Here is a 14,796-nt window from a genome sequence, read left to right as displayed (position 1 = left end):
ATCTTTAGTCAGCTGGTCGCCTCCAGTCAGAAACACAGTGAAGCTGCATTTAGCTTCTCTGCTTTTGCCAACTTAAAATCTAAATGTAACAATTGTTCATGGGTCGATTTCTTCATTCATTATCGCAATGTAACTGCCCTTGAATTGCACTATCACTTTAGATTAATTTTTTTTTTCACTTTTGTATTACTTGTCACGTGTACTGACATTATTATGTATTCGACTGTGCACAGCCCTTTACTGTTGTGTGGTGTGTCTGGATTGTGTTTTATGGTAATCTCTGACTTCACTAACAAGAGCTTCAAGCTGAAATTTGCATGCAATTAACAATTAAATGTCAGCCTGTGAATGTGTGTGCTTTTATGTGTGTGTGTTTATGTGTATGTGTGTCTGTTGTACAGAAAGCAGAAGACATCTCTGTGTGGTCTTGCATGGTTAAACGTCTCTGCATACATTAAAGCTTCAACAGAGCAAAATGTATGAGGGGGATTCTGAAGAAAACTGAATGTCCATGAGTGTTTGTGTGTGTGTGTGTAGGACTACCCACCTTGTCACAGCTGACTGGCTGACAGGTGTGTGTGTGGCATTTAGACTGACCCTGGTCACACACACATGTGGTGCAGGCGTTCTTCTGCCACTGCTCACCATGCTGTCAAGATACACACAGACACACACATTGAGACCATTTCCAAGCTACACACACACACACACACACACACACACACACACACATGCACTTGCACACAGTAAATCACAGGCTGTTTGTAGGAAACTCAAAGCTCATTTGTACTCAATGAGTGTCGTCTTATCAGTGTGAGGACACTGAAGGAGTAGAAACAGGATGCTGAGGCTGGTGTGAATGGCATGCCAACACACACACATGCACGCACAAACACACCGTGTGCTGTCAGGAGCACATATCAGCTAGCAGAACATAGAATGCAAAATACTTGAAGTGAAGACCTGGAACCAGGACCAGCAGTGAACATACAACCTCTACTCAGAATTATACACGTAATGAACAATTAAAGTCAGTGGATTAATTAGTCATTTGGAAACACAGTTAATATGTGTCCATTCTCACGTGCAACTGTTCAAATTATTTATCAGATAAAGTTACAGATATTTTAAGTTCACCTCATGTTTTTGTGCATTTTGATGTTTTTAAGTTCTTACAAATATTCATACATTTAAGCAGCACAATGGGAAGAAAAAACAGTATTCAACTGAAGATACAGTTTTAATATTCTGGATTAACATGGGCTAAATTTGGTTGAAAGGTACCTTTTTAGACATATACCCCTGTGTTAAAGCAACATTTAAATTATTATATTTCATTCTTGAAGTGGCCTAACCTACATGTTCACATATGGTCACTGAATTACAACTGAAATAACATTTTTCGATCCACAAATCACCAAATCAATACTAAGTGGGTAGTGGTGGTATTCAGAAATAGCCATGGCCAGTTTTAACTTCTTTATGAACTTCCATGTCCCTGGCAGAGAAAACATTGCTGTACACTCTGGTCAGGACGTTAACATGAAGTTATCTCACAGTGCACCTCTACTCCTGATGTGTTTCGGGCCTTAAACAGATAATCTGCCTCAATTTGGGGTCAACTTCCTATAACTGTCAGATGAAATCTTGGCTGTTTCCTCTTTAGGATTAAACAGTTCAATTAAATATTGACTGAAGCCTGAAGAATACAAATTATTTTGCAAGAAAGTTGACATTTTCCTCTGATATACTATTTATTATGGCCATCTATCAAACAGATCAAAACTCTGTGAAGCACTTTGTAGAGCTCTTCAAACATCAGCAACTCGTATGAAAGGTGCTTCAGTACACTGTGTATGTGAATTAAAACAAGAGTGATTTATAATCAGCTGTAGCCCCGATATCTTTCCAGAGGACTGAAACTCACATTTGGTTCAGCCAGAGTTCAAACAGATTCATCCTCACTTGAAGCATCACAGTGACGTAAAGAGGCCTGAATAATCAGCTCTGAACATGCTGAATGTGAATTCAGTCTTAATCTTTGCAGACATCCACTTCACACTCAAACATACACTCACACATGCACAGACACCTGTAACTGAAAGTATTCATACCCAAATTCACAAGGCATTTGCAAACACAATGTATGCACAAGCATGCACATTTATAAAGCTATATACAGAGGATCATAGATGGCTGATTTTACACACAAATAGATGCAGCTCATTTAAAACCATTGGAAATTATCATGAGTGATTTCTTGTCTGAAATGTAATGGTTTCTCAAAGTGCTCTCTCACTCTCTCTTTCTCTTTCTCTCTCTCTGTCTCTCTCACACACACATACACACACACACACAGACAAAAGTGAACTTTGACCTCAAGTGATAATTTCCATTTTCGACTTTTCAAAATACGTCACTCCATTAACAATTCAAAGTCTGGAAGATGCTAATTAGGTCATTATTTCCCAAGAAAGAACACAATTATCACAGAGATTACAGCCATGTGTTTGACTAGTGTGGGATTCTGAATTCTACCATTACCACACTGACTCTGGTGATAGATAATGCTTGGTTCTGTTTTCACAAAACACACTAAAAATTTAATTTTTGCTATGGTGAAATACCGATGATGTGTGCATGTTTTGTTTATTTCTATTTGACAAAATCTTGCTCTATATGAAGCTGAAAATAGTCACTGAAACTTTAACGGAATTATTTTGTGTGCAAAACTTTGCAAAAGACAAATGATCAATATCTAGCCATCCTCACACAGATCCACACATCTGAAGTTTACAACAGGAAGGAAACTTACTTTATGCTTGTACATGCTTAAATCCCATCAATAATTTCAAAAATTCATAAATTATTCAAAGAGACCACGTAATAGGAGTCATTCTCTCCTACAGCAAACAGCTCCTGAATCGCCTCAAACCCCCCATCAGCAGCGCAGTCTTTTCCCTCGTAACATATCTACATCAAGACTTAACACAACACCACCTCCAGCTAGAGGACCTCCCTCCACCTCCATGACAGTCCCACCCACATCACTGTCGCTGTTATACATGGACTGTTAAAGCAAAATATTCAATTTCTATGTTGTTGGCTGCAAGAGCCAACACAAAAGTTATTGTCTACTTTCATGATCTGAAGAAGTCAAGACCCACTGAATTAACATTATCTTTGATGGACATGTAACTTTACAAGCTTTTAGTATGGACTGTAGTAACAAATTGGGCTGGTTAACAGTACAAGCTCAAGAACGGATTGACACCAGCTGTCTGTAACTTCTGAGCAAGAAGCTAGAAGTTTTTGCCTTTAGTTAGTGATGAGTTTGTCTTGCCTACTGTTTATTTGTTTGTTATTATTTATGATTTGGTTGTTATGATTTGTTTGTTTGTTTTTTGTTAGGCTGTTAACACGTTGATCTTTTAATATGGCTATTGTGGGGCACAGCCTGTGATTATGTAGTAATACTGAAGGATTGTCAAGAAAAACTATGTGAACGTTAAATGTCATTTGAAACCAACAAAACAATGAGAGCAGTAGAGTTAATGACTGTTTTTGGGTTTTTTTCATATTGCTTTTTGTGTATTTGTAAAACTAGCATTTACTTTGTTGTTAATTTGAAACCTGTTAACCCTGGTATCCTCACCCATATGACTGTTGAAAGTAAAATGACTTGTAAGATATACCCTAAAAGTAACAATATAGCTATTAATGTGGACAGAGTGTAATGTGTATACATGTGTGCATGTGTGTACTTTAAGATGGACTTGGTGGTGTTTTTAAGACTGGAAGAAGGCAATATAATTCATTCTTTTTAATGAATAATCAGGTGAGATGTCCCTGACACTTCCTGACACCCTGAAGAAGAAAACAAACATCTGAAGTCATGATGATGCAGGCATGAATGAGTGTGTGTGTCTGTGTATATCAGAAGAGAAAGACATACATTAGACAGGATGGGACAGTATGATCAAAGAAGACACTTGGCATGTGTGTGTGTGTGTGTGTGTGTGTGTGTGTGTGTCTACAATATAAATGAGTTGATGCAGACTGAGACTGGAGAGGAGAGAAAAAATTTGGACATCTTTCACCTTAAGTTCAAAATACACACACACACACACACACACACACACATTTGCACATTCTCACACAGACACAAACGTACATGTGCACACATGCATATGACAAAGTCTCCCTGTCATCACAAAAAAAGTTGTTATAGCTTATGTACAAAGACATACAAAATTTGCTACCAAATCTGTCAGATCACAAGTGTTTTATATGCTGTCATCATTCACATTTTATGAACAAAGTAGAACACACACACACACACACACACATACAGGTCACCTACCTGGTACTGTTTACCAGCAGACAGACAGGGATTGGACATACACTGAGGACAGCACTGCCCTGGTTGGATCACCAAGTTCTCATGCTGAAGGAAAAGAAAACTAGAATTACCTCCTTATGGTTGATGGTTTTATGCCTCTGCACACCAGTCAAGTTGTAGTTTGCATGTCCTTCTAGACTCATATATGCAGTAACTTACAGAGAGCTTTGTCACATGGTGCAACAACAGTCACTAGAAGTTCAGTATCATCAAAACCAATGAACTTGTGGTGGACTACAATAATTAAAATATAGATGGACTTGGCAGCACAGTTTGAAGGTGGACACAAAAGATTAGTGCCACCAGTTCAGTATCAGAGCTAACGTGAAATGTGGTCACAATCTGCTTCTTCTTCTTCTTCTGTTCCTGGGTTTTGGTGTATAATGGACAGAAAATATTATGATGTCATAATGAAGTTGAGCTTTGAGCTTTTTGATGTAAAATGTCATCCATCCATTTTCTATACCGCTTATCCATCAGGGTCGCTGGAGCCTATCCCAGCTGACTACGGGCGAGAGGCGGGGTTCACCCTGGACTGGTCGCCAGTCAATCACAGGGCCCACACACAAAGAGAGACAACCACACACTCACACCTAGGGACAACGTAGAGTGGCCAATTAACCTAATATGCAAACTCCAGAGATGGGGATTCAAACCTGGAACCTTCTTGCTGTGAGGCGACAGTGCTAACCACTGCACCACCGTGCCGCCCTAAAATGTCATCACTTCATTATTTTACTCTATTAGACATTTGTGTGAAACTGTCATAATTCATGACAATGGGACGCAGCCACAGGTGGATGGACAGTCAAATAGCCCAAAAAATGATTGCACAGTGTAGTAACATGAGGTTGATCCCACAAAAAAAAATTTGCAGGGGTGGTGTTGCATGCTTTAATGGCTATCAGTTACTCCTTTGTGTTAAGCTAGGATAAGCACAAAGTAGTGAAGGGTATCCCTGCAGTCATGCTTCTGAGTGAGCCGTGCTGACCATACAGGGATTGAACATCATGCAATTTCCTATAATATATAGAGTCTGTGTGATTTTGAATGAAAATAAGGCAAAAAGTGGTGTCTATTTATGAAAAATTACTCTGAGCAAGGGGTGGCACGGTGTCACCTCACAGCAAGAGGGTTCCAGGTTCGAATCCCGGTCTGGCTGGAGTTTGCACATATGTGGAGTTTGCATGTTCTCCCTGTGCCTGCGAGGGTTTTCTCCGGGTACTCCGGCTTCCTCCCACAATACCAAAAACATGCACATTAGGTTAATTGGCTACTCTAAATTGCCCCTAGGTGTGAGTGTGAGAGTGTGTGGTTGCCTGTCTTTGTGTGTCGGCCCTGCAATTGACTGGTGACCAGTCCAGGGTGAACCCCGCCTCTCGCTCGTCGTCAGCGTACGAATTGGGAAAAACAAATCTGATATCGTCTTCTTTGACTGTTGATTTCAGAGCAAAAAAAGAAAACTTTACAATGTTACTTTACAATGTTTACTTACTGAGAGGGACAGGCACAGAGCCATTTTAACTGCCAGTGTGAACATAATAAAAAATTGTGTTATATCTCCAGAAGCTTACCGGTTTGCAGGCCACTTGCTGACACTCTACAACTGAACACTGGACTTCCCCATTGGTGCAGACGCATCTGGAACAGAGACTGGGCTTCCACTCTTCACCGTCTCTGTACGCAGTCCCCTGCCCAGAGCAAGACTCTGACACACACATGAATGCACATACAGAGATCACCACAGGATGAGTAAACAGTGGAAATGAGTGTCAGGTAATAAGCTGACCATTCAAGCATTGTTTGCCCTCACACTCATTGATTTAAAGTGGGGAGAAAAAAAAATGCAGTCACTAATTGGCTGCCAACTGTTGGCATCTGTTGCATCATAGCAGCCCCAAGACATCATTAGAGTTGAGATTAACCTTTTGGCTCGACTCCAGCTGCCCTGTGCACTATATAAGCTCAGGGTTTGTCACAACAACATCCTCACTGATAGAAGACAAGACACTACACACACTGAATTTTACGATCCAAGAACCTGAGTGATCTCTTACCGGGGCAAATACAGCTAAATCGTCCACTGAGGACCCTGATTTACGTTAGAGGTTCAGGGAAGTAAATTACATGCATCACAGAGCTTGTCTCACAACAAAAATACTGAATTGAGCATGGTACTTTAATTTATCTCAGAAGTGGGTTCTTTATGTCTGTATTTTCAATAATCATTAAATGATCTTCGATGATATTTTACTTTTAGTGTGATGGGAATCCAACAATAGCTGTAACTATTATTTCCAAAAGCAGTAACATTCATACTCATACACCAAGACAGTAATAATACACCATATTACTCACCACTGTAACTCTGAAAGCATTAATCAATACACTATATGAACAGCACTCCTTTATCAAGATTTGTTTAGGGAACATTTACATTTTTCTTGAAATTTTGCTTGGATGGATGCAACAACTGACATCTTTGGACTTAAGAATAAGATCTTTGTACATGGTTGTATGAAGCAGCTATTGTAGAAAGAAAAAAAAACAAAGATAAATTACAGGTATTCTCCTTTGGGAACTAATGTATCCAAACACAAAAGGAGTCACTCAATCCCATGGTGCACCAGTGCTGCAGTTGAGCCCCCGTCTCTCTGTCAGGCTGGAATTTTAGCCAAAAGAAGAACTATCTCCAAAACCCATTTGAGGTTAGAAGTACCTGACCTGAGAGCAGGAGCAGAGCTCATGTTTATTGAAAGAGTAGGAAGTGAGCTAACCTGAGGCAGTGTGCTGCTCTCAGGACTGCCAGCTCCAACGCAGACACATTGAGACTCAAGTTTTCCTGTGTGAATGTATAAGTGCAGTTCACAGGGCAAGCCATTGTCTGTGTGAATGTGTATGTGTGCATTTCATCTTGCCTGTGTGTTTTCCTGCCCTGAAATAGATTATGATGTACATGGCAGTAATGTGTGTGTCACTCACAGAGGTGATTACGCTTTTTCACTATATGTGTAAGAATGTCTGTTTACTTGCATGTCTTTCTTCAGTAAGCATCATCACTGACAAGTAATCTATCTTCTGAGTAAAACTAAAATAATCCGTGTAAGGCTTTTAGTTTTGGTCATAGCTATACTTTCTTGGGTTGGTAATTCTGTTAATAAGGACTATTGTGAAAAGGATCATGCATATTAGGATGTTCTGAAGATTGCTGCACAGTATGAATGCAACTCTCAAAGCCTGCATGTCTGAATCGTCCTCAGAAGGTCTTGAATGCACCAAAACAGCCGCTACTTTCAGTTGCTTAATAATTAAACAGTAATTAAACAATATTGTGCAACCAAATTTAAATAAAGGGGTCTAAACATTCACTAAGTACAATAAAAAAAAAAGTACACAGTACAGTGAACAGTAAAATAAAGGGATCTGTAGTCAATAGAGAAAAAAGCAGAAAAAAAAGAAAAAAAGAAAAAGAGCTGCATTTGAAATCTGTATGCACACGTGGCTGTGATATTGCCCTCACCTCCACTGGGGCTACACTTGGGGCAACACTCTCCAGCCGGGGTGAACAAGCTCTGGTCCCTGGGGCAGGTGACAGGGGGGCAGGGGCGAGCATAGCAGGACACACTCCCTTTGGAGCAAACACACTCAGTGCACGGCGAGGGACTCCATTGGCTGTCATGCTGCGGAAATCACACAGACAAGAGTGACAGACAGTTACACACAGAAACACAACCAGCAGGGACAAAGAGAGGAAGAAGAAGAGAGACAGTGGGATGAGGAAGGTTGTTTTTCTCTCTGTGAACGAGAGAAATTTGCAAGCCCCAGTCTGAGTGATAAACGAGAAGGAAAGATGCAGATTTCAATCCTGGTGAGTCGTTTGAGCAGGGCAGTCTGATCGCTTAAAGACGGGTTTCTACTCAGCTGCAATACCATCTTGAGGTGATTATAAGCTTGTTGGCTTCTTAGATTTCTCCTCCTTTCTCCTTTTATAAAACAACTCCAAAGAAACTGCTCTAAAGAAAATGCCATGATGATGCTGCTACTCTGTGACTGATAGATAGATAGATAGATTGATGGAATCCATACTCCACACACAAGCATTTATCAGGTAGAGTTAGATATACATATCTTATTTATTCATCTGTGGATATGTGAGTTCAGTGTTGTTCTTTCACTTGAGCTCAAATGAGATATCAGCGTGTCATTGTTTCCTGCAGTCAAACTGATAGAGGTGAGCAGCTGGCTTCACTCATTTTCTGAGGCGTCAGGCTGTGAGACCTGCAGTAATACCTTCTTTAGGCTGCATGAAATGTATCATTAGAAAGGCTTTTAATGAAAAATTGATCTAAATGCCTTTTCACCCTGGAAAGATTAGATAACAAGCAAAAGCCTTTAATGGATTTATGGTTTATGCTTTTCTTCCCGCTGCTAACTGTAGCTGCCATTAGCTTGTTAGCTCAGTTAGCACAGAAGTTTTGGTTGGCTGAGAGGAGGAAGTTTTCAATCTAAAGAGACATGAGTAAATCTGAGACCAGCGTTAAGGCGTTGGCAAGAGCTTCATGAAATAAAGGCTGCAGCACAGATGCTGAGCTGGCCTTCTTCCTGTTGGACTGATTATTTATATTAGCTGGCTTGCTGTGTCTTGTGTTGTTTCACTTGCTTGATGATGCAACGCAGCAGGGGGCAACGGGCTGGATGTCTGGGTGCATGCCCTGCCACGTCAGCTACAGCCCCCCCCCAGAAGTTGCAACTTTATGTGCACATATCAGTGTTTTCTAGAATGGTTGGGTGGTCAGGTGAAGAGAGAACAAAGAGCTCCTGTCAGTTTCACTTACTCCATAAACAGCTCCCTCGTACTGGCAGGCGCCCTGGGACGAGGAGACACATTCTGGACAGCAGTTGTTGGCAGGGATCCTTAAACGCTCGCCCTTTGGAAAAGGCACACAAATATGAATACACACCAGGCACGACCAAACATACACACACGAGACAGAAAGACCAAATGATGTTGTAACCAGCATGAATACAAAACTTGTCAATTAGTCCTTCCATTTCCATAGAAATTAAGGGACATGTGATGCAGATAATGCAACAGGACAGAGAATAACGAAAATATGGAAAATATCAGGCGTGTACAGCGTGTAGAAAACAGAGCGAGCATGATGGAGGCATTACAGTACACAGAATACAGATTCAACACGCGGTCCTTTAGCCATGCTGCCTACATGTCCTAATTGAGGCCGAATGTCTCATAGGGACCAAATAGGAAAGTGACATAGAGCCGGGGAATTGTTTAGGTGTCGTTTATTTGCAAATACAATTGAGACGGAACGAAAAACGGAGAGGAGGAATAGAATTTGTGTATGGTGAGAGAAAACAACCCCCAAGGAGCTTAAGAAAATGCCTTGTGTCATTTGAAAATGAGAAAACAACCGAATAGAGGCACACCGAATCAGCAGCAGAAGACAAATTATATGTGAACAGGCAGCAGAATGGAAACTAAGTGTATAAATAACAGTGAATATGGGAAATAAAATACATTGAGAATGAGCTTTCAAGCAGCTAGTAGTTCACCATGAATAAACAGACAGAGGGTTTATATTGTGCTCTCAGCTTGTCATTAATCACCTGTGGCACACATAATTTAAAAGTAGCAACAAGACCACCAGCTGCATTTTGACAGCATCTGAAAAATTAATCCATCTATCTATATCAGCCATTTCGTGCTAATAAATCAAACACTAATAATATAGACCTCTTAGTCTTTTCATATTCATTTTCTTAGTTCTTCTTCTGCTGCCTCTTCTCCTAAACTTGACATCCTTTCATTTTTTTTTCAGTCCCTCTAGGTTTTTTCTGTCTGCTGCCTTGAATTTAATCACCAAAATGTGTCTGTAGTACAAGAATTTGATCCAATTTAAGATTTTATTGCAGCAAATAAAGAGAGACTCAGGAAGAACTGAGTTCATTTGTCACTGGAGTGCTGCATTGTTACATTCATAAAGACTCAAGGTTTTCTACTCTGCAGTTATATTTGCAGGAAAATAAACAACTATGTGGGGGTCCAGTTCATCCCTGAAACAGTGAAGGCTACTTTCTTGTCCTACTGTATTATAATGGAAAACCAATCAATGGTGGACCATGAACACGCTTTATCTATCATCTGTCATATCAAGTTTTTAGGTTAATTTTCAGCGCAGTTTTTCTGTTTTTCTGTTTTTTTCTGATAGCTTACCGTATTATATACACACAAAATGTCTTTATTGATAATCCCATTTCTGATTTTGAAAAAGAGATCAAGTTTATTGAACTCTGCCATCTGTGTGATGTACTGATGGTTTCATTTTTAACGCCAAATATATTGTTCTAGCTTCTCTAGCAGGAGCATCTACTGTTTCTGTTTGTCACAAATGATTTTGGACTAAAACAGAAAGAGCAATTTAAGGTTGACACTTTGGGTGTGTTTTTCACTCTGTTCATAATATTTCATAGAATAAATGTTTAAGCAAAAAAATAATCTGCAATTTAATCACTAATGAAAATAATGATTTGCTGGAGCCAAAATTTAAACTTAAAATCTTCGGGGCAAAATCGCAAGCTTTCTGAATTTCTGGACTGTGTACTAAGTCTGCGGTCTGCGATCTTGTCTGCGATCAGTATATATTACTTAAATCTGAATGTAGATCATAACAGATGTATTAAGACACTCCTGTGAAATTTAGAGATAGATTTCAGAAAAGTCGATAAGTAAGAAAATTAGAAAAACAGGGAATCTAAGCTTGCAGATAATGGCAGTGGATTTCAAAAGAAAGCCATATAATGAGAGAGGCAGATGATAAAAACCATGATACTTTTTTTATTATAGCGTAGATGACAGGGAGTCACATTTTAAGAGCTTTTTTAAATGGAAGGAGCACACGGCTTGGTGAGCATGATGACTAATTTTTAATTAACACTGGATTGCTAGCCAGCAGAGTGGAATTCATTAGACATTGATTGTTGCCTTAGCTCAGGGTTGGGATTGGATTTGATGCCGTCACTGCAGGCTTGACGTTTAAATCACATTTAAGAAGAAGCACGGCTAGGAACAGCCAGATAGATGGAGTGAAAAAGACCTTTGAAAATGTGTCTCTGTGAATTCAAATGAGCTAAAAACGTAGGCTGGAACTATGAGGCTCTGAATACTTGTCATTGTGGCAAATTAAATGGTGCAGTCGGCAGACTTCACTGCACAATAGTCTGTCATTTCATTGATTTTTGTTGTATGGGCAACTCACAAAGATGAGTGATTAAACAGGTCCGTGAAAGAGGATCTGCACTTCAAGGCAAAATTAAAAGAGAGACAAAGAGATTAAAATATCCTCCACAAAAAAAAGATATGCATATTCAACACCATGCATTCATTTATTGTTTAGAAATGATGCTGGTTGCTGTCCTGTCCAGTGGCTTATGTAGGGTATTTTGCCAAAACAATATTATCCTCTCTCACAAAGTCGCATTTTGTAACTAAAAAATGTCCTTTGCAACTTCCACATATAAACAGTGACAGCTGGTCTGCATTTTTAACCACAAAACACACACAGTCACGGGTGTAAGTGAACTTTTCTTCCCCAATCCAACCGTTTACAACCACTGGTTCTAAAAACTTACAATCATTTAAGGGTTAAAGCCAGTTCTGAAAATATTTTTCAAAGGCAGAGCTGCTTTGAAAGAAATATTCTTTTCCTTCCAAAAGAGGAGAGTCACAAGAAAACATGGAGAACAGACTTTAAAGTCTCCATTTTGAAAGACTTTTGTATGGAAGTTCCAAACAAATGAAAAAAAAAATTATTAAATGTAGTAAAGACTATGGTATGATGTACCATTTCTTAATATAATTTACAGAACAGTTATATACTGTATCATGATGAATATACACTTTGTGTGATATAAAATGACATATGACATGTTAAAAGATCCAGGATACATCTTCCACTCCTGATGCTCTTGCGAATGAGAAGTAATATTCGCAGTTACAGCCTTGTTAAATAGCTAAACCTTTAAATTGCTAAACCTCCACCTGCACCCAATTAAACTAAAACTAAATCTGTTCATCTTCCGGCGTTAACTATCTAAATGAATAAATACAGCACAGTCAAAGTGTGTTAACTTGCCTAGTTTAACTTTGTTAGCTATCTAACCCCACTGACATTTAGCCACGGAAACATTAAGGTTAGTTTATAATAGGTTTAGTTTAAGGTAATGTAAGCCATACAAAACAAATGTATCACTAGCCTACTTAAATTTTGAGGGGAAATCTGGTCATTACAGCAGCAAGTAGGCCAAGACAAAACGTAAAGGAAGGTATAAAAAATAAGATACAAAAGATTATCTAAAACAACAATAATAATAATAAAAAAGAAAGAAATACAAGGTCATATTTACAGTACAACAAATATACAGTTGTAAAGAAAGAATTTGTACATATGCAACTGAGGTATTGCACAGGTTGAAAGGAAAAGTAAAAATGTTCGTTTATTAGCGGGGACCAGAGGATTTAGGTGGTCCTGCCATAAAAGAAGTGTCACAGCAGCAGAGAAGAGACTCTGACTGGTGTTGAGACAAAGGACCTTCGGTAGCGTTCCTTCCTACACTGAGGGTGCAGCAGTCTGTAACTTAAGGAGCTACTTAGGGTCCCCAATGTGTCATACAGAGGATCGGAGTGGTTGTTCAAGATGCCTGACAGCTTGGACAACATCCTCCTCTCACCCACCACCTCCACTGAGTCCAGAGGACAGCCCAGGACAGAGCTCGCCTTCCTTATCAAGTTGCTCAGTACTTTTTTCATCCCTCACAGTGATACCTCCGCTCCAGCAGACCACTGCACACAAAGTTGCTGATGCAACCGCAGATTAACATAAAACACATTTTAACATAAGACGAGAAGCTAGAGGGGTGGAAGCTTTTAGGAGGTTTTATGAAACTTTCCCAGGTCAAACTCACTTCTGTATGTTAATGTTTAGCTTAAATGATGTTTAGCATTAGGCTACCTAAAACTATTTTAGTAATTTCGAGATATACATGTCTAGGCAAACTAACTTAATGTGTCATGAATGCCACAGTTATAAATAAAAAAAAATGACACAGAGAAACAACTTTACAACTACAACTTAACTGTGAAATAAGTCTGATAGGCACTTTAAAAATAATGCTAGTAATATTCAGTTTCTTATTCATAATAAGTTTACCTGAATTTGATATCTTGTTTCTCCCTGAGAGTGCCGAGAAGGCCATTGTTGTCCAAAAACCATTAACAACATCTGAATGCGCTATACTGTTGCACTGAGAGAGATGTTCCTTCATTACTATGATTCATTAGCACACGGAATGTATCCGCTGCAAATCATCTGCAACAAATCTGCACTATTTGATTCTGTTAGAATAAAGTTTTCCCAGCTTTTCTAGGAAATTACTGAGCCTTTTTATAAAAATAAAACAAAAGTAAAAATGTACGTACGTATGTATTATGGTTGTCTCTTTTTCTTTGAGATTTATATGCTCTGTAATAACCAATTGGATTGAGGCTGAGTGTCACAGACCGGGAAGTAGGGAAGTACTAACACACTGACTAACACAATGTTGAGTTTGGTCTTTTCAAAGAACTTGTTAACAATTGCAGAAATAGAGGATAACACAAGCCTCATCCTTTAAAAAATAGATTTTCCTGTTGGCTTTTGAATCAATGGCCAACTGTAGTTTCTCTATTCCAAAATAAGAAAGCACCTAAACTTCTGTCTTACCTTCTGGAAGTCACATTGTGGGTTTGGGCAGCGGGTAGGCCTGCAGATGGCCACGTCACTGTAGCAGGTACACTCCTGACACAACTGTGGCCTCCACGATGTGTTGTTCTGTCACGACACAAAAAAAAGCAGGCATGAAACACTATTGAGGGAAGACTTGATTCATTGCTGTAAAAAGACAAAAAACCATGTGCTCAGTTATCATATACTACACACCCACGTGTCATCTTTGTATTGACAGCTGGGTCAAATGACAATAAATGTATAGCGTCATTTGTGTATGGCTAAGGAAAGGGTCTGTATTTTACTTGGCTGAAAGGTTGCAGCACCTGCACATTTACAGGAAGTGTTAAGAAAGGCAAAGTTTTTTGTTTCTCATTGCTTTAAGATTTTCAGGTAATCAGTGAATAGTCATTTACATCTGCCGTCTAATTTTCCAATGCAAATTTTTCTCCTGATATTGTTTACACAAAGTAGATGCTGGACTGTATGACAATCACTGCATGGTATGCAGTAATCATGCATTGTGATGTTGTGACTTAACTGATTTTAAGAGATAATAGACTTATTTAGTGTCATATTCAGGCAAATTATAACAGTTTCCATGCATTGCAG

General features: G+C 39.1%; 1 protein-coding gene across 1 annotated transcript in view; it reads right to left on the bottom strand.

Moving 5' to 3' along the window:
- fras1 (Fraser extracellular matrix complex subunit 1) overlaps positions 1–14,292 on the bottom strand; it is a gene marked incomplete at its 5' end in the record, with an annotated part of 148,067 nt that extends 133,775 nt beyond the window's left edge. The window contains 6 exons of the mRNA XM_046386137.1: positions 548–649; positions 4,364–4,447; positions 5,977–6,110; positions 7,923–8,082; positions 9,238–9,330; positions 14,182–14,292. Of these exons, the coding sequence (XP_046242093.1) occupies positions 548–649; positions 4,364–4,447; positions 5,977–6,110; positions 7,923–8,082; positions 9,238–9,330; positions 14,182–14,292 (684 nt within the window). The remainder of the gene's footprint in view (positions 1–547; positions 650–4,363; positions 4,448–5,976; positions 6,111–7,922; positions 8,083–9,237; positions 9,331–14,181) is intronic.
- Between the last annotated feature and the right edge of the window lie 504 nt (positions 14,293–14,796).

The sequence above is a fragment of the Scatophagus argus genome, chromosome 4 (genome assembly GCF_020382885.2).
Source record: "Scatophagus argus isolate fScaArg1 chromosome 4, fScaArg1.pri, whole genome shotgun sequence".
Classification (NCBI taxonomy): Eukaryota; Metazoa; Chordata; class Actinopteri; family Scatophagidae; genus Scatophagus; species Scatophagus argus.
Note: the sequence above shows the minus strand (reverse complement) of the source record. Positions and strands in the feature narration are given on the sequence as shown.